This window comes from Mus musculus, chromosome 6 (genome assembly GCF_000001635.26).
Source record: "Mus musculus strain C57BL/6J chromosome 6, GRCm38.p6 C57BL/6J".
Classification (NCBI taxonomy): Eukaryota; Metazoa; Chordata; class Mammalia; order Rodentia; family Muridae; genus Mus; species Mus musculus.
In genome coordinates, this window is record NC_000072.6 from 124,864,348 (window position 1) to 124,892,185 (window position 27,838).

Here is a 27,838-nt window from a genome sequence, read left to right on the forward strand (position 1 = left end):
CTTCCTGGAATGCAAGCAGACACTGAGGATAGGGACACGCACAATTGCCACACACGGTTTCTCATAGTCTCTTTCTTCTCCCATACATCACCGTGTAGTCTCTCTGTGAATTACAGAGTCACACACAATGCTTTTAGGATGTGCAGGTGGGCAATCAGCCTCCAGGGAATTTTCCCTTCTCTGGGCAACTTCATCTTCTCCCTGGGTCAGGTCTGGTAACTAAAGCCCCAAAGATTCCTGGGTCCCCCAGAGAAGTGTAGTCTCTGTCTCTCTCCATCTCTGTCTCTCTGTCTCTCTCTCTCTCTCTCTCTCTCTCTCTCTCTCACACACACACACACACACAGTGCATTTTATTTATAGCCTTTATTTTTCTGTCAGCTCAGGAAGCAGGAGTGGGGAGTGGGCAAAAATAAGAAGTGAATAATGAAGAGAAGTGGGGAAGGGATGTTTCTAGAAGAGGCCAGCTGGGAAGAAAAGAGGAAAAAAGGGGAAGGAAGTGCTGAAGCAGGCAAACGACAGAGGCAGAGGAGGCTGTGGATCTATGAGAAACAGATCAAGACTCTCAGGGAGAGCCCTTAGACCCCTGACCTCCTGGATGGAAGGCACAGCCACCTGCCACAATGCTCTCTCCATAAAGGACCCCAGCATGGTCCACTTCCCAGGCTCTGCACACACTGCGGCAGGTCTCTGTGCATCTCTCCCAGCCTCACTCTAAGAGAACTAGGGTTTTGGGGGAAGGAGGGGGGGGTGAGAACAGCAGTGATCAAGGAGGGATTTGAAACCAGAATGGCTCCTCCATCCTCTCAAGATCTCTGCCAGGGGCTGCGCTCCAGTGTGTGTGTGTGTGTGTGTGTGTGTGTATACCGAGGGCCTGGAACTAGCTCCAGAGATCTGTGTGGTATTCATCCCTGTGTTCCATGTAGTGGCTTGGCTCTAGGGATCAGGAGCCCTGGGTTGGCCCTGACATCAGCACTTGTTAGCTGGGTAACCTTGGGTAGTCATTCAACCAAGTTCCATTTCACTAGGGATGACTGGTTATCTCTGCCATCTTAGTCATCACTGTCAGCTTGTAGGATTTCAGCGTGCATGCATGTGTGCAACATGCGTGTGTTCGTGTGTGTATGTGTGTGTGTGTGTGTGTGTGTTGTGTACACATGAGGGTCATGGTACATACATAGGGGACAACTTTCAAGAGTTAATCCTCTCCTTCCACTCAGTTCATGAGGCTTTTTACCGCTCATCCACTTGTAAGGTTTTTGTAAGGGTCGAATGCCTGGGACATTAAAGTGGCTTATGAATTAAGATATGCTGTTTGGATATATGGACAGGTGTGTGGCTTGGATGTGTGTTGGTGCACTGGTTAGAATGTGAGTCTGGTCTTGCAAATTCAAAAGAGAAGCAGGCATCATGGGAAGCTGAGGCTGACTCCCGCAGCCTCTCAGTCTTCATTTGCCCCTGACATGCTTCATGTGTGACATGCACAACCTCCCGGCCCTCCCTGCCCCACTCAGCTTGGTCCCAGAGCCCTCTCGTAAACTGTGCTGTGTATTTCCAGACACCAGTCCCACCATCCGTGCCAGGTGCTATACACTGCCCTTTGATCCAAGCAGACAGCTGGAAAAAGGTTCCAGGACCTTAGTCCGAGAAGGGCCGAGGCTCTGGCAGAAAGGCAGCAGCGAAGAATAAATAAGCTGATGGGGTGTGCTTGAGTGTCTGAAACGCAGAGGGCAAGCTCTGCAGACAGACAGGCTTGGGAACAGAGGGAGGGAAACCGTGGCCGGTTGTGGAAGAGGAGAGCAGAAGGCCGGAGGCAGCGTGTCTGCTACATTCATCTGGTCCCCAGGCCTCGGGCGATGAGACAGGACGCAGGTGGTGGGCTGCAGGTGGGGCCTAGGCCTCAGATGAGATTATGGCTCTTCTGCATCCGGCTGGAAGAGAGAAGGACAGGGGAGCATATCCCGTCTCCCGGCCCCTCCATGTGCTACCCACTTCTCTCCTGCTGCACATTGGTACCTCAGGGCACCGCTGCTGTGTCTGTGCAGACCCAGAGGCCCACTGCCCCTTCACCTCCCTCTGCCAACCCTTTCCTAAGTTCCCTTCCTCACTCTCTCCATTCTTCCCTTCTACCCCTCTCCTTACTCCACCCCACTCATCCTTCTTAACTTGTCTTGTCTTGTCTCCCTTACCCTTTTCTTCCCTGTCTCCCCTTCTCTCCCCCCCCCCCCCCCCCGCCTACCCCTCAGCCCAGATCCTTACTGGGGGCACTGGCAGGTCTTCTTCTCACTGAGGAGCCTCTTGATCTGAGACATTCGTGCTGCCTGGCGCTGCCCAGGGACAAGGAGAGTAGTCGTGAGGGTCCCAGTCCTCCAGGAGGGAGGTGCCCCTTGGAGGGGGGAGGGGGGGAAGCTGGCAGAGGAGAAGCATTTACTGTGGCTTAAGCCCCCGTCCTGTCAGTGACATCTGTTCCTCCTTGTGTCTCCCTTCAGATGGGCTCAGAGGCAGGGTCTGGTCTACAGTGAGGGACTTCAGGGGCTAGGCAGAGAAAGCTAAACCAGAAGCCGGTTGCAAGGTACTCGGCTGAGGATACAGTGCTTGAGGGTCCAGTGGGCAATTGTGAGGTGCTTTGAGGATCCAGTGGGCAATTATGGGGTGTTCACTCACCTGTTGGTGCCGGCACCTGACACAGCAGAGGATGCAGAGCCCAAGGAAACCCAGAAAGCCGAAGGAGCCACCCAGCACGCAAGCCAGGAACACTGTCTGGTTCACCCCTCTGGATAAAACTGGGAGAAGGGAAGGGGAGATAGCTCTGGTGGCCGGAAGCCTTGGGTCCAGCCCAGATATTGTGAAGAAAGAGAAAGATACTCAGTGCCTCTATCTAGGGACAGTCTTAACTTTGGCCCCAGGTCAGAGAACAAGGCTGAGTGCAAAGGGTTCTTGGGGGTACAGACCAGGGAAGGGATCGTTTGTTCTGTTTTGTTTTTTCTTAGAGAGCTCTCCAGACAACTAGAAGCAGGTGCCTGGCACTAGGCCCTGTGTGTTTGTTTAGGTTTAGGGGGAAGACAAGGAGATGGGTAGCTCTTAGCCAGGAAGACCTCACTCCTAAGCTGTGTGGAAGTGGGAAGTAACTGGAGGATACAAGTGGGAACCTAGAGCCCAGGACCCCTCTCTCTCCTCACTTCTATCTCCAACCTCTGTACAAAATGCCTCCGTGAGGAGCTAGGGAACTGAGACTCTAGGTCGGCATAGCTTGTCCCTGGGGCTTTCCACAGGTGAAGAGTCCGAGGCTTAGGGTGAGGCCTTAGAAACTGGATCCTTACCCTGGATCCTGGAGTCCATCTTGACCTTATCACCTTCACTCAGTAGACACTGCCACAGCCCTGTCTCAGGGGCCACCACTTGAACTACTTTCTGCTCCTCAGAGACCCTGGCCTCCTGGTTCTCCTGCTTCAGGGTCAGTCTCATCTTGGGAGAGGTAGGTCCCATCACCTCACAGGTCAAAGTATTGTTGAGCTGAGCCACTGCAGAGGAAGGAGAGGCAGAGAGCTGGATCCTGCTGCTCGGGGTTCAAGCTGTAAGCGTGGAACCGAATTTCCGTCTCTCCTGGCTCGATCGCTACTCTGGCAGCAGTGGTGATTGCACAGAAACAGGGTGTCCCTGGACAATCTGCTTAACTGTTTGCACCGCTGACCGTAGTGAGATGTCTGAATGCCTCAAGTGTTTGAATAGGGCCAGGCATGGGCTAAGTAGGAAAGGTTAGTCACTGTGATCTGTGGAGGTGAAATGATGACGAGTTAAGGGTACAGATAGCTCATCGTCAAGGTTGATGTTACAACCACTACTGTGTGCAAAGATTTCATTCCGTCTTCAAAAGATGACGGGACTGGAGAGATGGCTCAGAGCTTATGAGTGTTTACTGTTCTTCCAGAGGTCCCACATCGCAGCACACCACCTGTGACTCTAGCTGCAAGGGGTCTGATACTCTCTCTGGCCTCTTCTGTCATACACATGCGTGGCATACATTCACACACACACACACATAAATAAATAAATAAATAAATAAATAAATAAATAAATATAAAATCTTAAGGGGCTGGAGAGATGGCTCAGTGGTTAAGAGCATTGGTCGCTCGCTCTTCCACCAGATTCAGGTTCAATTCCCAGTACCCCCATGGCGGCTCACACCTGTATGTAACTCTAGTTTCAGGGCTTCTGACACCTGCACACAGACATAAAATAAAGATAAATTGTGTAAAATAAAGAAATTTAGGGCTGGTGAGATGGCTCAGTGGTTAAGAGCACTGACTGCTGTTTCGAAGGTCCTGAGTTCAAATCCTAGCAACCACATGGTGGCTCACAACCATCCGCAATGAGATCTGACTCCCTATTCTGGTGTGTCTGAAGACAGCTACAGTGTACTTACATATAACAATAAATAAATCTTTGGGCTGGAACGAGCAGGGCCAGGGCTGGAGCAAGCAGAGGTCCTGAGTTCAATTCCCAGCAACCACATGATGGCTCACAACCATCTGTACAGCTACAGTGCACACATATACATAAAAATAAACAAAGAAATCTTTTTAAAAAAAGTGACAGGAGAGAGAGAACAGAGATCAGTGATGGTGGAGGCAGGGGTATTTCTAGAACATGCCAAAAACTAGGACAGGGGGAATATGGGAGTGACTCTAGCTGAAACCTCTAGCCGTGGCGCATATGGATACTGAACTAGACTTGTGGCCAGGCAGGACTCCCAGGGAAGGGATAAAAACAACAAACCATTCACAAAACTCTCGACCTAAAATGTGTCCTACCTACAAGGTGTGCAGGGACAAAGAACAGAGACAGAGGGTATAGCCAACCAGTGTCTGGACCAAATTGAGACCCATCCCACGGGCAAGAACCAATCCCTGACACTATTAATACTCTGCTACGCTTGCAGACAGGAGCCTAGCATAACTGTCCTCTGAGAGGCTCCACTCGGCAGCCAATGGAAACAGATGCAGAGACCCACAGTAAAACATTAGATGGAGTCTTATGGAGGAGTTAGGGGAAGGATTGCAGGACCTGAAAAAGATAGAGACTCCACAGGCAGACTAACAGACTCAACTAACCTGGACTCTTGGCGGCTCCCAGACACTAAACCACCAACCAAAGACCAAACATGAACTGGACCTAGCCCCACTACCCCCATACATACATAGCAGATGTGTAGCTTGGTCTTCATGTGGGTCCCCTAACAACTGGAGCAGGGGCTGTCCCTGAATTTGTTGCCTGCCTGTGGATGTCATTCCCCTAACTGGGAGGTCTTGTCTGGCCTCAGTGGAAGAAGATACTTAGTCCTGTAGTGACTGACATGTTTGTGTGGTGGGGTGGCCAGGGGGGGGGGGCTCACCCTTCACAGAGGTGAAGGGGAGGGGGACTGAGGGGAGGAGAGAGACTGGAAGGAGAGAGAGACTGATATTGGGATATAAAGTGAATAAACAAATAAGTTATTCTAAAAAAGGAGCAAGAAGGTCCACAATGTAGAAGGGGCTTAGCCAGGGTCACAGAGGGTCAGGCTGAGGAAGAACTAAATCCTGTGTGTTAGTCTCAGCGGAGCTAGTCCCAGATTATAGATGTTGGGGGAGAATGTGTGAATTTCACCCTCAATTCAGAGCCAGCTCAGGACTGGGTGCTGCTCAGCAATAGAGTTTGTACATAGCATGCACAAACAAACAAACAAATAAACAAAAAACCCACAAAACTGTTTCAAGATCCAGAGAGTCCCTCATTATTTAGCCAGACAACCAGGGTCAAAGCATCCCCTTTTTGGGACCTGACCAGCCATGGAGAGGCCTAGACCACCCCTTTCACCTTTAACCCCTGCCTCCCCACTTGCCCTTCTCAGCCCACCCCTTTACCTTTCATCACCACCAGGTTCACTTCCTGATGCAGTGTCCCTTTGTCCAGAGTCAGAGTCAGGTTGCCAGAACCAGCAAACTGAAGCGAGACCTGGGGTATCTTGAGGGTGAGTGGGAGCGTTTCCTTCAGCTGGAGCTTGAGGTCTTTGGTGGACTTTTGTACGGACACCTCTTTGTTCTTTATGGAGAAGGAGATCCAGGGCTGGAAGAAAGAATCCTTCTCTGCCTTCCACATCAGCTCTCCCCACCCGTTTTCCTCTGCAAAGTTGAGTGGGAAGGAGAACTCCGCTGACTCTCCCTCACTCTTATAGGCCGTGATAGCTGTGCTCTGAAAACCTGGAGGTGTGAGATAAGAAGAAATAACTCTGGGTACAGGTGAAGAGAAAGATGAGGGAGCGTGTGTCGGGGCAAGCGTGTGGCACAGGACCATCTACCAAGCAGGGTGGTCATTTCTCTCTCCTGGGACCCCTGGAGGCCAGCAGCTATTTGATGTTTGCTTATCATCCTTCACAAAATAAGAACCAATACTAAAATAAAGCTTGCTGTGTGCCAGGCACTAGTCTACATGCTATATACTGTAATTTTCTCTATGGTACTAGAAAGTTGCCTCGGCTGCCGCAGTTAGCATCCTCTCCATCTTATGAATGCAGAGGCCACAGGACAAGAGTATGTCGTTATCACTCGTCAGGAAGCAAAATCATTCCTGGTATGGGAAGCAAAGCAACTCCCCAGGGCTGCTGAAGCCATGGGTACTGGAGGACATCCTGTGTCGTAGTCACTCTTCTGTTGCTGTGAAGAGACCATGACCAAGGCAACTCTTATAAAAGAAAGCAATTAACTGGGGCCAGCTTACAGTTTCAGAGAATTAGTCCATTCTCGTTGTGGAGGGAAGCCTGGTGGCACACAGGCAGTGCTGGAGCTCGAGCTGAGAGCTACATCCAGTCCAAAAGCTCAGAAGCAGACAGAGTCAGATAGACTGGGCCTGCTGTAGGCTTTTGGAACCTCAAAGTTCACTCTGAATGGCACACCCACTTCAAAGGCCACACCTCCTAATCCTTCCCATCCTTCTCAAATCGTGCCTCTCCCCGTGACCAAGCATTCAAACACATGAGCTTATGAGGGGACATTTTTATCCAAATCACTACAACCTACAACCACCTCTTTAGCAAACCAGCACAATCCCTAACAACATTCTAACCATTTGTCCTTACACCCACAGATAAGTGTAGTCCTCGCCCCTCAACCAGGAATCTTCTCTTTGTAACAGATGGAGACTTTTAAGGGCAGAGGTGTGGAGCCCAATCCCACCTAATACACCTAGAACACAACTCCTGCACCCAAGGCTCAGGAATAGTTTCAGAAGACCAGTGGGAAGATTATAAGGGCCAGAAGAACAGAGAGTTTGCTGTGAGACTGTCTCTGACGAATGTCAGAAACTACACCTACAAGCTCTCATGACCAACATGGCTTCCTAAACATGACCTGAGCCAGGGGGAAAACTCAGGAGGCCTCAACCTCAGACCAAAAAAAAAAAGTCTTCCCCAGGAAAAGCACACTAATTGGCTATCTAATAACAAAAGATCAGCGTTGTAAAAAATGTGTACGTACAAGCAACATTATACAGACTAAGCAAGTGGGTGTGTGTGTGTGTGTGTGTGTGTGTTCTAAACAAACAAAAAGATGCTATGAATTTGAAAGAGAGTTGGTGAAGGTACATGAGAGGGTTTGGAGAGAGGAATCTCTTCAAAATTAAAAATAATGAAACAGATGTTCATGGCTGGGGCAGAACTGGGACTTAAATCAATACTACACACAGGACCTGTATCAGGGCCCCCAGTCTTCCCATGGGGCCTAGCTCGGGATACAGAGATGCAATGCAGGTGCCTATGTGACTCGTTTGTGACTGTAGTATTCCTGATTCTACGGACTTGTCCACTAGTAGGAGTGAAGGTCAGAGACCAGGACAATAGGTGTCCCTTACTCTCACCTCCTACTTCCCACACTTCCCTCTTGTATACTCCCTTGGTTGCTGGACTGCACTCCCTAAGGGGGAAGGGCCCTCAGCATAGACCTCAGCTAGAGAAGGATCAAGAGCCATCCCGTCACTCCCTCCAGGAGAGCCAGGAACCAACAGAAGAGCAGAGTGAGGCCCAGGAATTCCTGAGCAGGAAGGAAGCTGAAGGGTGTGTAGCCTCTTACCCAGCACTGAGAGTGTCATGCCGAACCAGTTCTTTTTCTGGTCCAGGGTCACGGTGCAGTTCCAGAAGTCGCTGTCCTGAACCCTTAGGTTGGACATGGAGAGAACTTTGGAACCACTGACAACTTTACCCTTTTTGTGTTTGCACTCTGTCAAGGGGTTAGAGACCTTAGAGTTGCTATCCAAGGTCAGGGTCAGGCTCTGCCCTTGCAACAGGCTGGTACCCGGACTGAAGGTCACTGTAGAGGAAGCAGAGTACCTGCATCACACACCATCCCCAAGGATGGAGGGAGAAAGAACAACAGTGTCTCTCCATCATTGTCTTTCAACAGTGCCTCCCCTCCCAACTCCCAGCTGGCCATGCCCAGCATAAGGTAGGGGTCCCCTCCCACCGCATCCCCCATTAACCAAGAGGAACACTCTGACCCACTTGTGGTCTGAAATATCATCAGTTCAGGACCTGGTTTTGGTGTGAGCATGGAAGGGAAGAGGAGGAGATGTCTATACCCCAAGACTGCCCGACTCACCTTTGAACACCCACAACTCCACCTCCTCTTTCCTGTTCTCCAGCTCACAGATATAAGTCTGAGAGTCTTCCATCTTAAGTTTATTGATGATGAGAGGAAACGATCCTTTCTCCCATGCCCCTTTTTTGGAATCAAAACGATCAAACTGCGAAGGCGAACCTCCTGCAAATCGAAGCCATACAAAAGAAGTTGAGGTGCCCTGGCACCTCTGCTGAAAAGAGTGCCCACAACTCTGCTGGTCTGAGTTGGCAGTCTTTAATTCACCCTCATGAAGGACTCTGAACTGATGAGAAGGCCCACCAATGTCTATTTACATGGTGGGAACAGTATCCCACTAGCTCAAAAATACCATAAGATACTCTGCTGATTTGGGGAGCAACCACTCTTACAAACTGAACACTGTACATACCATCTACCATGATCTTCACAATAATTCCTGAGAATACAGACTGTTTGGCAGATATGGACGCTATCACTCAGGGTTGAGACAATGGCTCGAATTCATACATCTTAGTAATTTGTCCCATGAATTAGAACTATTAATGACCATTCAGAACTAAATGCCTTCCCCAGAGGATGGTAAAGTAAATAATACTTCAATCTTGTGTGGTGGTGTATACCTCTAATCTCAGTCAGGCCTCAGGAGGTTGAAGAAAGAAGATTTGAGAGTTCAAGGCCAGTTTGGGCTACAAAACTTACCTGACACCTCAGTGAGTAAACACTTTCAACCTGGTGACCTTAGCTCAATTCCCAGGACCTTTGTAGAAACAAACTCCCACAAATTGTCCCCTGACAACCTCTACCCCATAATGACTTTTTTTGTTTTGTTTTCTATTTTTGTGTTGTTGTTGTTTGCTTGTTTGTTTTGTTTTTCCAGACAGGGTTTCTCTATGTTGTGCTGGCTGTCATGGAACTGGCTTTGTAGACCAGGCTGGCCTTAAACTCAGGGCTCCCTCCCCCCGCCCCTGCCACATCCCTTTTCTACCTATACACTTTTGACATCTGTAAGAGGTGGAGCTTAAAGTTTGAGTCCCGTATGTACACTCTGCAATGCTGTCTCTGGAAAGCTCCTTCAGCATGAATTCGGGCTCTGTTTTTTCCTTCCCTCCTTTCTCCTCCCATCCTCCTCATTCATGCTAGAGACTGATCCCAAGGGCTCACACTTATTAAGGAGGCTGTATGTCGGAACTACACCGTCTCCATACCTCCTGGTCTGGTCTCTGTCTTATGTTCTTTTCCTATTGCTATGATAAAACACCCTGACAAAGGCAACCTAAGAGAGGGAATTTCGAGGTTCCAGGGTCCAGTCCATCATGGCTCAACCCAAGACAACAGGAGTTAAAGCAGCTGATCTTATCCTATGCACCAGCAGGAGGCAGAGTATGGTGAACTGATTCTTGCACTCAGCTGGGGTCTTGTTTTTTGTTTTTGTTTTCTGATTTTTGGTGTTTGGATTTTTTTTTTCCTGTTCCCACAGTGGGCTGGTTCCTCCACCAGAACCTGATCAAGAGAAGCCCTCACAGTCATGCCCAGAGGCTAAAAAGTCTCCCCATTCCCTGGGACCGATCTCTGAGGTGGTTTCAGTTCCTGTCAAACTGATTACAAGAGGAAATTCCTCTTTCAGCTCCCTGTGTGCAGTGGCAGCTCCATAATCCATTTCTCCGTTCTTCTCACAACTGACCAGACTTGGAGGAGTAGCTTACTCAGATTCTCTCCCTCTCCTTCTCCCTCCACCCTTTCCCCTCCCCCTCCCTCCATCCTCTCCCTGCCCACCCCGCCTCTGTGTGTGTGTGTGTGTGTGTGTGTGTGTGTGTGTGTGTTTCTCTCCTTCCACTGTGTGGGGCTCAGGGATCAAATGGATCGAATCCAGGCCACCAGACTTGGTGGGACGTGCCCTTACCTGCTGACCGGTCTCACCCCCTTTCACCCTTTCTTTCTCCCCTTCACACCTTAGTTCCCTTTGCTGGTCTTGACCTCAGACTATTGTCTGGTGTTGCCCTAACTATCTTCTGCTCTGCTTCCCTGTTTCTACATCCATTCTGACTTCCCCTAAATAGCTCCATCATTCACTGCAGATGAGATTCCCAGCCCAGCCTTCTGCTCGCCTCTAGGCTTGTGTTTCCTGTAGCCCAAGGAATAGTTAGCTGTGTTTCAACAACCTCCACCACACCAGAGTAACCTGTTCAAAGTAATGCGTATCGCCTCTCTCCTAAAATAAGCCCTCCTGCTTGCCTTCCTGATGAAGAAAATCATGATGCGATTGTCTATGATGCCCTGTAATCTGAAAACTCGATTCAAAAGAGTATAGGGTATCTAAGAGAATGGGCAAATCTGAGACAAATTGCTGGAGGAGAGCAGTGTTGGACTAAGTCTTAAAAGCCTGGCTGAAGAATGTAGCTCAGTGGTAGAGAACTTGACTAGTAGACATGAGGTCTTGGGTTCAGCCTCTATCCCACCACCACCAAAAGTGAGTATGATGGGGTGGGGTGGGGTGGGGTGCGACTTCAGTGTAACCTGCACAAAGGCAGAAGCAGAGAGCTGAGTTCAAAAGCTGTCCTCTGAACACACTCACTCACTGGAGGGATAATAATAAGTCTTTTTTTTTTCTTTTTTTTTTTCTTTTTTCAGTTTTTCCAGACAGGGTTTCTCTGTGCAGCCCTGGCTGTCCTGGAACTCACTCTGTAGACCAGGCTGGCCTCCAACTCAAAAGTTTACCTGCCTCTGCCTGACTGCTCTGATTAAAGGCGTGCACCACCACCACCTAGCATAAATAATACGTTTTTAAAAGATTTCTTTTGCATGTATGAGTGTTTTGACAACACGTATGTATATGTGCCCGGTTCCCATGTTAACCAAAGGAGGTATCATTTCCCCTAGCACAGGTCTTACAGATGGTTGGGAGCCTCTCTCAATGAGTGCTGGGAACCAAACCCAGGTCCCCTGCAGGAGAACGTGCTCTTATCCACTCAGCTGCCCCTCCAGCCCAATAATAAATAAAGTTATTTTTAAGAAGGAAAATATAGGCTGGCTGGGGTGTGGTTCACAGTAGAGCGCTTGCCTCTTTTCAGTTTCTAACGTGGGAAGAAAAAAAGTTTTCAAGTGTGTGTGTGTGTGTTATGTGTGCACATGAGTGTGTAGGTGCCTAATGGAGGGCATCAGATATTCTGCTATGTCACTCTCCACCTTATTTCTTTGGAGTTGGTATGGTGGTGAGCAAACTGTGATCTTCCCGGCTCTGCCCTGAACAACACGGGGGTTGCAGATGGGTCACACTATTCCAGATTTCCACATGAGTGATGAAGTCTCCAACTCATGTCTTCAGGCTGTAAGAACTCTCACACACTGACCAGCTCCCCAGCCACAAGAAGAAGAAAAAAGGTTTAAGAACAGAAAAATGGATGCGGGGGAAGGAGGTTCAGGAAGGGGAGATGACACAAGAAAGTAGCTCAAGGCAAGCTGTCAAGAGACATCAGGACGTGGAGCTTTTCAGCTGGGGTGCTGTGAGGACGTGGTGCAAAGAAAGCAGAAAGTCCAGTGGGTGCTCCTAGGCTTGGTCATTCACAGGGGATGACATGTGCCAGTCTGCACCTCAGCATCAGAGAGAGAGAGACCCAAGAAGAAAGACAAGAAAGAATAGCCAGGTTGCTCACTGTGGTGCCTGAGACAGACAGGCGTGCCCCAGAGAGGACCAAACCAAAAATCAGTCAAAGAAAGGGGCGATTGCAGCTGGGGAGTGGTGAGAGGTGGGAGCCTGGAGGAGAGGAAAGGGTTTGAGGTCCACAAGTCAAGACAACAAGAGGGTGCCTCTGCCATTGTTAAACATCAGGAAGTGAGGGGAGGGAGGTGGCTCAATAGATAAAGAGCCTGCTTCGAAACCAAGAGGACCTGAGTTGGAATTCCCTACAGCCACGGAAAGCCAACTGGGAAGATGTAAAGCCCACATGTCCCGCTCCATGAGAGATGGAGACAGGCAGATCCTGGAGCTATTCAGTAGAGCATCTCACTGAAACATTGAGCATCAGGTTCAGTGAGAAACCCTGCCTCAAAAACAAAGCAAAGGTGGGACTGGAGAGATGGCTTAGCGATTAAGAGCCCTGGCTGCTCTTCCAGAGGACTTGAGTTCAATTTCCAGCACCCACACTGCAGCTCACACCTGTTTGTGACTCTACTTCCAGGGGACCTGACAAAACACCAAAGCACATAAAATATAAATAAATAAATAAATAAATAAATAAATAAATAAATAAGCAGAGAGCATTATAGGAAGACATCAAACATTGACCTTTAGTCTCCACTCAGACACACAGATGAGCACACTTGCATGTGCACACACACACACAAACAAACAACCAGGAAGTTAGAAAGGAACCATTCCTACAGAACAAAAGCATTAACACAAAAGATTAGAAATATTTAGAAAGTTTTTAATCTCACAGGTAAGGAAAATAAATCACAGTTAAAAGAACATTGTCAGCCGGGCGTGGTGGTGCACGCCTTTCATCCCAGCACTCGGGAGCCAGAGGCAGGCGGATTTCTGAGTTCGAGGCCAGCCTGGTCTACAAAGTGAGTTCTAGGACAGCCAGGGCTACACAGAGAAACCCTGTCTCAGAAAAAATAAAATAAAATAAAATAAGTAAACAAAGCTGCAGATGTAGCTCAGTTGGTGGACCTTTCATAGCATGCTGAACAAGGACCTCAACAGCACATATGGCAGCATGGGCTACACAGTGTGCTCATTCATACACGTCTGTAAGGCCTGTGCTTGGAAGGTATCAGAAACAGAAGGCTTAGAAGTCAAGGTCATCTTCAACTACATCGTTGAACTTGAAGCCAGGCTGCTACAAGAGACCCCGTGACTTGTAAATAAAGTGAATGTGTAAATAAAAAGTTTAGCAGCCTTGAATTTGTAAAACTTTAAGTTTGAAGTCATAATCTTAGCTGGGTGTGGCTTTAATCATTTGGGAGGCAGAGGCAGGCAGACGTGTGTGAGTTCAAGGATAGCCTGCTCTAAGTAGCAAGTTCTAGGACAACCAGGGCCACAAAGAGAGACCCTGTCTCAAAAGCAACAGCCACAATCATGGAATGACTTCAGGGCTGGTGTGGTGGCCCAGCAAGTAAGAGTGCTTCCATGGGAGCCTGACTACCCGCATTCAGTCCCTAAAGTTGTCCTCTGACCTCAACACACATCCAGTAACTCTCACACTGCTGCATATACAAACACATACAAACACTAATTACGATGATGGTGATTAAAAAGTAGGCATGAAATCTTGGAGCTGGGCCTCAGATGCTTCTCTGGGAAGACCAGAGGCTGGACCAGGGCTGCGTTTTGTTTCATTTCTTTTTCTTTTTTTTTTTTTAGATTTACTTATTTATTATATATAAGAACATTGTAGCTGTCTTCAGACATACCAGAAGAGGGCATCGGATCCCATTACAGATGGTTGTGAGCCACCATGTGGTTGCTGGGAGTTGAACTTAGGACCTCTGGAAAAGCAGTCAGTGTTCTTAACCCTTGAGCCATCTCTCCAGCCCAGTGTTTCTCAAACGTCAGCCATTCACAGACAGTGCACATGGTGTTGCCAAATCTATCTGCTTTATACAGCATCTTAGAATGTGTTCATTTTTAAGAGTAAGTAAATGTAATTTTGAGACAGTCTTGGTGTCAGAACTTATCAGCTTCCTGCCTTAGCCTCTTAATGCTAGGATCATAGGACATGCACTGAGGTGTGTGTGTGTGTGTGTAGGTTTTTTGCTTGTTTGTTTGTTTTTGCTTGTTTTTCAAGACAGGGTTTCTCTATGTAGCTCTGGCTGTCACAGAACTCACTCTATAGAATAAGTTGGTCTCAGACTCACAGAGATCTGTCTGCCTCTGCCTCTTGAGTGCTGGGATTAAAAATGTGCACTACCACCACTTGGCTTTGTTGTTTGTTTGTTTGATTGATTGATTTTTTTGTTGTTGGGGAATCAGGCCAGGGCCCTTACATGTTCTAGTCAAGCACTCTACATCACTAGCTGTTGCTCTTCACAGGTGTAAACAATGTATCCTATCATCTCTTGTAGTATTACTGTAGTATTAATACTCTTGAGATCATATATTTTATACATTAAGTTTGACAATGTCCATTAAAGTCATAAATATTAAAAGAATAAAATTAAGATTCTAGATCCAAGTGTCATCAGCAGTTAGAAAAAGGGAGTCTCAGAAAAGAGGGCCACTGAGATTGTGTGGCGCCTAGCCATCATGGGACTTTGGGCTTCTAGGAATAAGGTTCATTCAACTCACTGTTTCCCTCCCTGGGTTGGGGGGTGGGGGGTGGGGGGACAGGGAATCCTACCTCTAATTAATACACCTTTGCCATGCTGCCCCAGAATCTTCCTCTGGTCAGAGAACTTCCAGGTGAAGACTGTGATCTTCTTCTGGGAACTCTCGCAGGGCAGTTCTGCTGATTCCCCTTCCTTCCCCAGCACCAGCGTCTTCCCTTGAGTGACAGCTAGGAGTTGTGCTGCACAGAAAAGAAGGTCATGTTTCAGATGTTAACAGCTGTCTCCCTATGTCCCATCCTTTGCGGGTTTCCCCTTTGCCCCTCCTCCTTGCCCCATCTGCCACTGGTCCCCAAGTCAGAAAACTTACACAGCTGCAGCAGCAGCAGCAGCAAGCGCCTAAGAGAGATGGCTCGGCACATGGTGGTCTCCTTGAGCTCTTGTTGGTTGGGAATCTGAGCCTACAAAAATGTCAGGGGCGGAGGAAGATAGAAATCATCAGTCTTCAGGTATTCCTTGGGCCTGGGGCACACAAGAACTCTTTCTCTTCCTCAGGACCTTGATAACCAACCCAGAGAACATTATCTGCATACACAAAAGTGGGCACCCTGCAGTAATGCACCCCAAAGGTCCTGCCAAACTAAGACTGTGATGTCAGTAGCTGAAGAGCAATTTAAACATCCTGAGCAATAGCAGCAGTGCATGACAGAGACCCAGAAATAAGTATATTCCTGGGTGTCAAAGACAAACTACGGTTTTAGGTCCTCACGTGCACCGTTATTGTCTCCGACCCTGGCACAGAGGCATATGTGTACACTCTTAGTAGCTAGGAGGCCAAGGCAGGAGGACCATGAGTCCAAAGCCAGCAAGGACTGTACTGTGAAACCCTATCTCAAAAATAAAACTAAAGGGTTGTGAGCACTTGTTCCTCCTGTGGAGGTCCCAGGTTCGATTCCGAGATCCTACATGGGTATGTCTGTAATTCCATTACTGTGGATCCAGTGTCCTCTTCTGACCTCAGCAGGCTCCAATCACATGGTACGCGTACATACATGCAGGCAAACACCCAGTTCAAGGCCAGCCTCAGCTATATAGTAAGCTCAAGGCTAACCTGGGTTATACAAGACCCTATCTCAAGTATGGGGAGAAGGACCCACTTGCCTTTTAATAAAATTATAGCCAGGTGGTGGTGGCACACATCTTTTGGGGGAGGTATGTTATCTGTCACTGCACTGGCAGCATTCCACAGTGATTGGCAAGAATTGATTATGCAGTTTTCTCCCCAGCTCTACAGTGAGTGATGTCACCAGGAGGGGTCCTGGTAAAGCAGCCTCAGCAGGAATCTTCACACCATGGAAGTTGCCAAATATTGACCATCGGGTGTTTTGTTTGTTTTGCTTTAGAGAGGCAACCATTAAATGTTTATCAGCAGAGTATTATATTCATGGAACATATATGTGTAGATTTACAAACACACACAAATTTAACATGCTTATACATGTATATATATACACACTAATGTGTTCTTTATAAATACATATACTGTTTCTTTTTATTTTTTATTGGCTATTCTCATTGTTTATGTTTCAAATGTTTTCCCCTTTCCAGGTCTCCCCTTCAGAAACCCCCTACTCCATCTCCTCCTACTGCCTCTATGAGGGTGCTCTCCCACCTACTCCTGTCTTCTTGGGTGGCATACATCTTTAATCCCAGCACTCAGAAGGCAAAACCAGGTAGATCTCTATGCTCAAGGTCAGCCTATTCTACATAAGTTCTACAACAGCTAGGGCTATGCAGAGAAACCCTGTCTCTAAAAACCAAAACCAACCCAAACAAAAAACATAAAACAAAAAGCAAAGAGAGAGAGAGAGACTGCTGCCTTTGCTTAAGAAATACCTAATTTTGAACTGGAGAGATGGTCAGAAGATAAAGTGTTTACTATGCAAATGATCTCTGGAGCAAGTTGGCATGGATACAAACACACACCCAAAAAGCTGGCATGGACACACACACAAACATGCTAACTGGACATATGTACTCACACACAAATATGCTATCTCAAACATACATACTCACATACACTCAAATCTAGTTGTAAGAGACAATATTATGAAAGGGTTTTGTTGTTTTGTTAATTATTTGAAGCTTTGGACAAGTAGTTCATAAAAGAAACCATTAGACTCCATATAGAGAAACATCTCTTGTTACTTGAGATGTCTGTTCTGGTTAGACGTAGAAACAGGGGCTGAAACAACGGCTCAGCCCTTAAGAGCACTGGCTGCTCTTCCCGGGGATCTGGGTTCAATACTTAGCACTTACTGGTGGCCTGTATGGAACTTAGTCCCAGGGTATGCATGTGACACACAGACCCACATGGAGACAAAACATCCATACACATAAATAAATAAACAAAAAGTAAAGTATAAGCATAGACTGACAACATTTTATGTAAATAAAAATTATATGTATACACACACACATTTAGGTCCAAGTTCAGAAACTGTAGTAAACCATTTCCAGATAGCTTTATTTCACCTATAAATCATATCACCTTTACTGATATTGTAATTTTTTTGTTTGTTTTCCCCCAGTAGTGGGCCTATAACCTAGAAATTCCCATGCATCAGATATGTGTTCTTCTACTACTGAACCACACTCCTAACCCTGATAACTGTAATTTTCAAATAGTTACTATGTTAGGTTTACGGGTGGACCTTGCACCAAGGCTGCGTAGTTGGCTTGTCTATTCATTTCATGGTGCCAGAGACACAACCCCCGTGTGTGCCTGCCGGGCAAGCGTTCTATCACTGAACTGGACCCCTGGCTCTTTGTTTTTGTGTTGATGCATCTCTTGCTTGCTGGCCAAAAGCAAGGCAAATGAAAGCTGTGGCCCCTGCCAACCTTAAACCACTGACCCCGCGCCCAGTCATGGATGGGCAGGAGCTCAGGAGGCCACAGCCCCGCCTCTCCCCGAGCAACTATGGGCAGCGGGCAGTGGGCAGCAGACAGCGGGCAGTGGCTAGAAGAAGAACAGTCATGGTATTCAGCGGCGTAGCCACTGGTGTCTTGCCCGTGCCCTGGATCGCTCTGTACCCATGCCCTGAATCGCTCTGTACCCATGCACTGGGGCTGCCCTAGTTAAACTGGATGGGTCATGAAAGAACAAAACCAAAAAAGACATAAAAGGGGAAGCAAGGTTTGCAGGGAAGGGGAGGGTTGACAACTCGGGAGAAAGAGAAGATGGTGGGAGCTGAATAGTCAGAATGTATTTACAGATATACAAAATTGTCTAAAAATAAAATGTTCAAGAAAGAAAGAGAAAAACATCAAACTGAAAGCAAAACACGTCTCTTACTGAAGTGGCGAGTGCAGAGCTTGTTATTCATTAATTTTTTTCATCTTATTTACTTATTCATTTACTTATCTATAAATCTAATTATTTGTGTATTTGGTTATCAAATGTTACACTTTCGTGGAGGTTGGAAGACAACTTGTGGGAGTCAGTTCTCTCCTTCCACCATTTTGGGGCTTAGGGATCTAATGGGATGGTTTGGCTTGGCAGCAGACACCTTTACCAGATAAGGTAAGGTGTCACCAGCCGGGTATATTCATTTTTGATAAAACTTTCTGTTGAGATGGAACTCAGGGCCATACACACTAGACAAGTGCTATATCCACCACTCTGCGTCTGTGGCAAGGATGGGAATGCTTTAATATAAAATTTCCAAAAAAATTAAAAGCAGCATTTGGGACTGTGGCTCGGTTAGTAAGTATCTGCCTAGTGTGTGTGAGGCCATGGGTTCAGGAGCACCGGCCATGGAGTGGTCCGAGCTGTGGTGGTGTATACTGATAATCCCTGCACAGAAGGTAGAAAGAGGCAGGAAATCGGGAGTTCAAGGCCATCCTCAGAGGACCGTTCTCAGTCCTTCGGGGTGTGCTAGAAGTGCTAAGAACTAACACAGCACAGGGGGCTATATATAGGAACATATTTGGGGGCTGGCAATAAATCCTAACAGGCAAGCTAGAAGAGTTGAGATTGGTTCTGGTGATGAGTGAAATCACTGTTATTTACACACGCATACACACACACACATACACACACACACACACACACACACACACACACACACACACGGGCATGCGCACATGCACGAAGGCAATGCAACCCAGCGGCCCAGGCTCTAAGTGGGGCTCAGGGAAGTGACTATTAAGGGTGAGTCTCAACAGGGAATCTGGTCCAGAGCTGGTGAGGCAAGATATTCACGAAGAGTTAATTATTATTCTTTATCCCAAGCCTGATTTTTCTGTCCCCTTGAATAACCCCTGCTGTGTTGCTCTGTAGCAATCTGCCCTTTCTGAACTCAATCAGTTCTCTCTTGATGCTCTCTTGGCCATGTCGCCTCTGCCACCTTAACCGAGAGTGATTCACATAATCCCTTCCCCGCTAGCGTGAACTCTACAAGGACAGAGATGACAGTCTCAAGCTGCCTTAAGCCACCACGAGGCTGGCACCAGTGGAAGTGGATAATATCCCTGTTTAATTTAAGCCAAATAGGATGAACAGAGGCAAATACCTCATTGGTGCATCTTCCTATACGCAGTACCTGGATTCTGTTCCTTAAATGGGTCACTGAAGGCCGAGGACATAGCTCAGGGGTACAGGGTCTGCTTTGCATGCCCTGGGTCTTATCCTCAGTATTACAAAAATGTAGCTTCAAGGAAAGAAGGGCGAGGGAGAAGGAGGGAACCTGAGAAGGAAGGCCAGTCACTAAGTGTATACTCACACCCAGCCCTGGCCTGGATAGAGCCAAGTCACCCCACCATGTCCCCAAAATTCCACCAAAGGAGCTGGCTGCTACTAACTGTGTCCTTTAGGCTTCCTGGCTCTCCAGTGACCACTTGGGGCTGCCAATGAGAAATGTCAAAAAGAGAGGGGAGTATCCTAGCCAGAGACTAGAGTATTTCCCTACTCTCTATCCACACTCTGGGTGTGTTTGATGCCAAAAGCTGCGTGTCCGCTCTCCCTCTGCCCTGCCCCATTACAACTGCTGCCTGTTGGTCCTTGTCCACAAGTTAGGCTCTTCCTGACTTCTAGAAACATGATTTTTGCCTTTTTAAACACTTCACTGTTGTTGCTAGCGTCTGTGCCCCTCAACATACGGGTTAGTGTCCTTAGCCCTGTCCCTCACACTGTGATAACTCCCTTTCTACACAATCCCTTGAAGTCAGGTCATGGTCATGACACTTGCAGTTTTATCCACTGGGCCATCTGGATCCCACATACATAATTCTTGACGGAGACGTAGCACTCAGAGGAGGTGTGGGGGATTCGTTCTAACAACATGGCTTAGGGGAAGCTAAGAAATAGCTCTGTCCAGATCCTCCACTGGCTGAAAGGAGAATCTAACAGGACCTAAAACACAAAGATGCTTCAAATGGCTAGACAGATGATAAGTAGATGATAGATAGATAGATAGATAGATAGATAGATAGATAGATAGATAGATAGACAGATAGATAGATATATAGAATAAATTTTGTTTAAACAGAGAACTAGAAAGAGAAATAGCCAAAAGAGAGGTTTCTGGGGAAGGCAGGCCTGAGACTAGTCATTATAGTCACAGAGGAGATTACAAGTTGGCACAGTTGACTTGGGCCAGGGCCTGCAAAGCATTTAAGGGAAGGGTGTGGGGTGATAAGAGTTGAAGGAGCAGCCTAGGCCCAAGAAGGTTTCCTGCTGTCCCTACCCTAGATGGAAAACCTTGATGAGCGGGTGTGTCAGTCCCTGGTGAGTAGAAGTTAACAGAGAAACCAAGTCTCTATTGGGCTCTTCCTCCTTGGGATCTAAATTCACGTAGCTCTGATAAAGATGCTGGAGGAACGAGGGCATTCCTGGCTCTTCCCCAGAGGGTAGGCACTTTCTCTCCCTCACTGTACAACCTTGGAGTCTGTCTCCAGCTCCTGGCCCCACACCAACGCACGCTGGGAATTGGCTCAGTGGAGGAGGCTGTGGGTTTCCAGCCACAGCCTGCATTGGTGCTTCAGGTTTCCGCTGCTACCCCAGAGACCTGGCCTTTGATTCCCACATCCTCAGCCTCCCCAGAGGCGCTATATCTCATAAAGAGTAAGCGCAGCATCCTGTGTACGTCACCCCTGGGAAAGGATGCAAGAGCTGACTGGCTGCAATGTCCCCCTCCCCCGTCTCTGCTCATGTCTGCATTTCTCAATCTATTTTTCCATGCTTGTGCTTTGGCCTTCAGCTCCTTGGATGTCTTCCTCTGAGCTGCAGCCTTTAGTGTTCTCTTCCCCTTGGAGTGCCCCCTATCTCCTCTTTCTCCCCTTTCCTCTCCTCAGATGCCACCAAGATCTCTGGTTCCTTCTACCCTGTAAACAAGTAGCCTGGCTTCTGGTAGGTCTTCCAGGAGCTTTGATCTGACAGGAAGCTGTGGAGTATAGGCTGGACCGGAAGGGTGGATGTGAGAGGAATTGGCTGCAGAGTTGAGGGAGAGGGGACATGTTTTCTGGAAAAAAACAAACAAACAAACAAACAACAACAACAACAAACCAACCACAGAAGCCTCAAGGGAAGACAGGAGCGAAAGAGAAAGGGACAAAGAAAAGTCAGTAAGCAACAACCACCCTTCACAGGATCCATCAACACATGACAAGAACATGTCAGAAGGAGAGGCATAGGAATGAAGAGACTCTAGAAGGCAAGATACATGCAGAGAACTCAACACCAAAAGAACAAAGAGAGGGACCACACAAGGGATGTTATCAAGTGACAGTACACACCACACACCTTTTAAGGTACTTGGGGTTCCTGCCACCCTCACATGGCCCCCAGAGATGGGAGAGGAGGGCACAGTTCCAGCACAGCAGCCCCACCACAGTGACAGCCTGTGGTCCCGAATGCGTTTTCATCTTCTCCTCATGGCCCCCCAGTCAGCCCACTCTAGCCCAGTTGTGGGATGTGCCCCCCGCCACACACCCTTCCTCTGTTGCCTAGCTTCGTATAAACTTCCTAGAGATGTGACCCTCTAAGCGACCCTTGTGGTTCAGTGGCTGCAACCTCTGCCACCCTCTCCTTTGCCTCGGGTGCCTACACGCAGCGGGTGGGTGGCAGTGGGTGGGAGCTCTGTAACCCCTGCTTCTCTTGACTCAGAAAGAAAGGTCTAAACAATGCTGTAAGCAGCACTGAACATTCACACCCTACAGACACATCTACATCCTCCCTTCCGTCATCCCCTTTCCCATCTCCATCCAAGGTATTTAACCCAACAAATGTTTATTAAGTGTCTAAAATGTGCCAACCACTGCGGTCAAGAGTGAGACCGAAGGCCACTTGGAGCCTCTTCCTAGAACTGGTTGACCGTGGGGAAGACTCTGTACATAGAGGCAGGCCTCTTCTGTGAGGGCCTCGGATTGAAAGGGAAAACTGGTTCTAGGTATCTGGCTCCTCGGAGGATCTTTCTTTAGTGGTTCAGGGCGGCCATTTTGTATTAACCTAGAGAATCTAAGATAGCATCGGAAATGGTCAGAACACTAAATAGCACTGGCCTCCCTCATCGGGTTCTCCCAGCCTTGCTTCCAAAAAGAGTTCCCTACGAGACCAGGATATTCCGCTATTCCACTCAGAAGAGTTTTTGAATTACCTCAACGGAACCTTTCTATTTTGAAGGGTCAGAATGAACCTCAGGAGACCACTGTCTGGGAACAAGTCTATGAACTGAAGGACACTCAGGGGCACAACATAACTTCAAGACCATGTGGCTCTGGGGAAGGAGAAAGGTCTGAGGGTGTGGAGACAGGGAAGCTCACCCCATCTTGAGAAATAGAGTCCTGACTTATGACCGCTTTGTACCAAGCCCTCTGGGGTCTGTAGCCAAGACTAATTCTCTTAGAATTAATTATTCTAACATGTCTACTTTTAAAAAAAAAAGTGTCCCTTTACAGCAATTCATAGATAAGGGGCCAGTTTTAACATTTTCTGATAAAATCCCCTCCTCAACTCCTAACCCAGGGTAACTAAAACAGAGTCCCCTTAGAACATTTCAAAAACCCTAAATATCAGCCCAGACAGAGTGGCATGTGCCTTGGTCCCAGCTACTGGGGAAGCTGAAGCAATAATATCATCTGGGCCCAGGATATTGAGACCAGCCCAGGCAACACAGTGAAACCTCAGAAACAAAACACAACAAGCCAAAACCCTAAAACTTCACAGAAGAAAACAAGAGTTTAACAGCTCACGTCAACACAAATGAAATTGAGCGAGCCCAAAATGGACCATGTGGCCTGCAGTGTTCTTGATTGCATGATCCTTGGTGAAGACTTTTAAGAAAGTTTTTTTTTTTTAATTGCATATCGTCCACTCTGTTTTTCTTGTGTTTTCTGTTTCTTTTTGTTGTTGTTGTTTTGTTTTAGTGTCTCTTCCATTCTCAAAGTTTCCTCTTTCTAATCTTCAGTCCTCTGCTAAATTATTTCTGTATTTTCTCTCTCCCCAGCTTTCCACTCCCCACTATTGCCCCCACACCCCACCATGTCCCAGCTGCCTTTCTACCCCTCTGACTTTGCATTCTTCCTGGGGTGGTTCAAGGGGGCACCTACTGCTCTGAGCACTAAACTATACTTGGGGCCATGGGCAGGCAAAGATGAGAAGGGCTTACTGCTGAGCCTTTCGAAGCTCATGATTCCAGTGGGAGATCACTGTTCATGACCCGTTCTAAGAGGAATACAGGAGAACCCCAGGCCACAACTGAGAACAGAGAACTGCATCCAGAACATTCCGGCACATTAGCTGCCCCTTCCAGCTCCTTGAAAGAACAAAGTTGAACACGTCCCTCTTACCTCTGGCCAGTCCTTCCTTCACTCTGCTTCTTGCACAGGTGTGTGTATATGAGGGCTCGAGACTTTGCAAACAGGTACCTAGTGAAGAAGAGAGTCTTGCTTTGCCTTCACAGATGTTCGTAAATGAAAAGACAGGAAGCCTGGTCGTGAGGCTCCTCTGCACGGCGGACGTAAGCCAGCCCTCAGGAGTCCCTCCCTCCCACCCCCAGTTGTTGGGGAAGTTGAAAAATTAAAAATGCCAAAGTCACTGAAAATGCCTGAGCAGAATCAAGCTGGAGTCTGGAATGTCACTATTGTTTGGTGCCGTAAAAAGCTGAAACAGCCTGGTTAGGTCAACGTGAGGCAAGGCTTACAGGCACGGGCACGGGCACGGGCATGTAACTGTAACCCCAGCACTGGGTGATTTAGGCAGAAAAATCACAAGCTCAAGGCCAGACTAGGCTGCCTATGCAGTAATGCCATGTTTTAAAAAAAAAAGTTAGCAATTTAATCAATGGAAAATTTAGATTACGTTGCCCAACAGATCCACTAAGTCGGCTGTTCTAGAGATGACAAAGAGCCCATAGGGAAACAGCAAGAGTCAACACGGCTCTGTGGCAGCTAAAGACATAGTGGTTTGGCTTTCCCTTACTCCATTGCTGGAGATTGAGTGGGTAGCACATGGCCAAGGTGCAAAAAAGCATGCATGATGAGAACCTTGTGTGTCTCCTCTATGGGGAAGGCAGAAAGAAGCCATTCAGACTGTGTGCCCATCTTACAGGAAGAGTAGGGCCACTGTTTTGGACAGGTAAGCAAACACGCTACACTTCCTTTAGTGACAATTTGAGAGCAGCTGTGGTGATCCCTCTGAGGGCTTCTCATTACACACCCCTGAGAGCATCTGTGCAATGTGCAGCCTGTGATCAGCAGACTGTATATCTGACTCGCTGTGGCAGAGAGGCCTGGACTGCAATACGAACATCTGAGAAGACAGGAATGACTGGAGACTAGGGAGCAGTCTGTTGCTAACATTCCCCATATTCTCCTCTAGCCCAGATCTCACCTAAGCTCTGCAGACTGTGGTGGTTTGACTAAGAATGGCCCTAATAGGTTCATGTATTTGAATGCTAAGTCACCAGAGAGTAGTACTATTTGAAAGGATTATAAGGACTAAGAAGTGTGGCCTTATTGGAGGAAGTATATCACTGGGGGAAGGCTTTGAGGTTTTAAAAGTCCATGCCAAGCCCAGTCTCCTTCCTCTCTCTCTCTCTCTCTCTGTTCTTCCCTCCCTCCTTCCCTCTCTCTCTGTTCTCCCCCCCCACACCCCCCCCCCACAGATCAGGATGTAGCTCTTAGCTACTGGTCCAGCACCATGAAGATAATAGACTCCCTCTGAAACTGCAAGCAAGTCCCCGATTAAATGGTTTCCTTCATGAGAGTTGCCTTGGTCATTGTGTCTCTTCACATAGCAATTTCCATAAATCTCAGACTAGTTCTGGACAGACTTAGCATCTGCCTGCCCTTGCCTCAAGTTTTCTACAGAGTGACGGCAAGATAGCTAAGCCAAACACATTGAATGCAATCTTTTACTTCCTCAGTCCCCAATCCCTGTCATGTATCTATTTACAAATTCTTCTAAATGTCTTTCAAATCTCTCTAGGTCATTCTGAACCACTATGTCAGCGTAGGGTGACATTGCCATTCTATGCCGGCATGGTGGCTCCAGTCCCTAACTCCCATGTCCTGGCCTCTCCTGTTGGGATCCAGATGGTTCGCTGTTCCTTTATTGGGCACAAATCCTGACCCAGATGCAGCCCCATGACTGCCTGACTTTGGAAAACTTCAAGCACAGATAAAACCTTGGAGGAATGTCCTCTGGAGCCAAGCAAAGCCACAAGGTCAGGGGAGCTTGGCAGGAAGAACTCTTATAAGGGGGCAAAGGCACTCTTTATTCAAGTGCTGCTTGCAACAACAATCTCTTAGTGGCTAGAGAAGCCATATAGAAACAGTGGTAGGAAAAACAAACTCCGTTCATGTCTGTTTGTTTGTTCTTGAGAGTATTTCTCTCTGAAGAACAGCCTAGGCTATCCTGGAACTCCATTTATAGACCAGGCTGGCCTCAGAGTCATAGAAATCCTCCTGCCTCTGCCCCTTGAGTGCTGGGATTAAAGTCATGCACCACCACACCTGGCAAAATTGTTTAGTCTTGAGGTGAACCCAGAGTCTTGGGTCTCTGGCTACCATCACCCTCCCTGCCAAGGCCTTTGATACCCATGGCTGGTGGGTACCCACTCTGTCTTCTGCTTTCCTCCAGGTCATGTTCCACACAGCAGCCAGAGTGATCACTAAAAGGTATACACGTGTTCTAGCCATCCCCCTACTCTGAAAAAGTGGCTGGTTCTGGGCCTAAAGAGATGGCTCAGTGGTTAAGAGCACTGGCTGCTCTTCCAGAGGATCCAGGTTCTATTCCCAACACCTGCCTGGTGGCTCACAACTGTGTGTAACTTCAGCACCAGGGGATCTGCCCCATCTTCTGGCCTCCCACCGGCACCAGGTACATAACATATGTGGAGGCAAAATGCTCACACACAACAAACAAATGAAAAACAAAACACACACAGACACACACAAACAGACAACTAAAAAAAGTGGCTGCTTCAGCAAGATGGGCATAGGGGCTCGGGAAGAATAAGATAAAAGCAAAGCTTAATAATCTATACATATGAAGATGCCATCACTGTGATGACATACATGTGTGAAACCCATCGCTATGCATGTTAACTTTAAACAATAATGGGCTGGGGAGATAGCTCAGCAGTTAAGAGTACTGGCAGCAAAAATAAACAAATTATTACAATGGTAAGAAGAAACGAGAGATGTTAAAAGTGTAGCTTGACTTGTGGCCCCCACGAGTTTCTACTCACGACGAACATCCCAACCCCATCTGCACCACAAGTGCTCTCTGCAGCTTCCTGTTTCACAACACGGTGTTCCCAAAGGTTGCATTTTAATAAAATTAAATTTTATTGTTTCAACCAAAGACATTGCTCAGTAAAATATGGGCATGTTTTTGAAAATGGCAAGTGCCTGGCAGTGAAGGACCAGGGTGCATTTTCCTGACACCACCTCGCTTTGTGCTGAGGCAGCTGTTTCACCCAGGAAGCTTTTGCAGCCCCGCTGGGATTTAGGACAGCAACGGGCAGATGGAGTCCTGTTGCCTTAATAAAGCTGGCTTGCCCTTTAAGGTTTCAGGGTCTCTTAGGGATCCACGGGCCACACTTATACGCTGGGAACCACAAATCTAGGGGACCCTTTATTCATTCTTTAGAGCCTAGCTATCAGTTTTATTTAGCTATGTCTCAATTTGGTTTTCTCTTTCTTCTTACTAATAGAGCCCCCCCCCTCGTTTTTTATCATCTGTGTGTGTGTGTAAGGGGGGAGAGAGAGAAAGAGAGAAAGAGGTGTTATTCTGTATGGGTAAAGGGACACACATGCCAATGACAACATCAAAGGACAATCTCGAGTGGTGTTGGTCTCCACCTTCTTCCTCGGGTGAACAAGGGTGTCTTGTCCTCTGCTGTATATCCTGGGCCCATGAGCATGCTAGGTTGCTCTGTCTCTGCCTCTCACCTCATTATAGGAGTGCTAAGGTTACAGACATTCACTATTGCATCTAGCTGGCTTTATGCAGGTTCTGGGGTCCAAATTCCAGCCCTCACACTTGCGAGGCAAATGCTTTATCCACTGAACCATCTCCCTAGCCCCAGAACTCACAGATTTCAACTGAGCTCAATTTTTTTTATTGATTATTTATTTTGAGATGGAATCTTACAATGCTGCCCAGCCTGATCTCCAACTCCTGGCTCAGACAATCCTCCTGCCTCCTCTCAAGTAGCTGGAATTGCAGGCCAGCCTTTAGCAACCAGATAGCACACACACACTCCCAAGCTTTCTTTGCAGTCATTCTGGCCAAGTGACTCAGTTTTGTGAATGAATTGAAGTGAACGTGTCAGACAAAACCTCAAAGTTGCTCTTTAAAAGCAGCTAGGTGTTGACTCCCCTGCCTGGGGCTTTCTTTTCTTACAGTCTGCTATGCAAACCCTTCCGTATAACTTATAGACAGCCCT

The 27,838-nt window shown here is 47.6% G+C and overlaps 1 protein-coding gene across 3 annotated transcripts; it reads right to left on the reverse strand.

Annotated features, from left to right (window-relative positions):
• Positions 1–345: 345 nt before the first annotated feature.
• On the reverse strand, positions 346–23,900 carry Cd4 (CD4 antigen). 3 transcript variants are annotated; one of them, NM_013488.3, is made up of 10 exons: positions 23,733–23,853; positions 15,256–15,346; positions 14,960–15,127; positions 8,622–8,783; positions 8,097–8,333; positions 5,898–6,233; positions 3,318–3,518; positions 2,662–2,780; positions 2,257–2,324; positions 346–1,928 (listed from the first exon to the last, which is right to left on the reverse strand). In NM_013488.3, exons 2-10 carry the CDS (start codon positions 15,305–15,307, stop codon positions 1,898–1,900), a joined length of 1,374 nt encoding a protein of 457 aa, NP_038516.1. In that variant the 5' UTR covers positions 15,308–15,346; positions 23,733–23,853; the 3' UTR covers positions 346–1,897. The 3 variants fall into 3 exon arrangements, with proteins under 3 accessions (NP_038516.1, XP_006505525.1, XP_006505524.1); XM_006505462.2 differs by having other exon boundaries at positions 349–1,928; positions 2,257–2,406; positions 23,733–23,899; XM_006505461.4 differs by lacking the exons at positions 346–1,928; positions 2,257–2,324 and having other exon boundaries at positions 2,338–2,780; positions 23,733–23,900.
• Between the last annotated feature and the right edge of the window lie 3,938 nt (positions 23,901–27,838).

What these genes read in the sequence shown, in the direction of transcription:
- Cd4 (XM_006505461.4), bottom strand. Translation starts at nt 15,307, where the DNA reads ATGTGCCGAGCCATCTCTCTTAGGCGCTTGCTGCTGCTGCTGCTGCAG. An exon ending in GCTGCTGCTGCTGCAGCTGT is followed by an intron (nt 15,128 to 15,255) that starts GTAAGTTTTCTG and finishes TTTTCTGTGCAG; the next exon opens with CACAACTCCTAGCTGTCACT. An exon ending in CATGACACTCTCAGTGCTGG is followed by an intron (nt 6,234 to 8,096) that starts GTAAGAGGCTAC and finishes TCACACCTCCAG; the next exon opens with GTTTTCAGAGCACAGCTATC.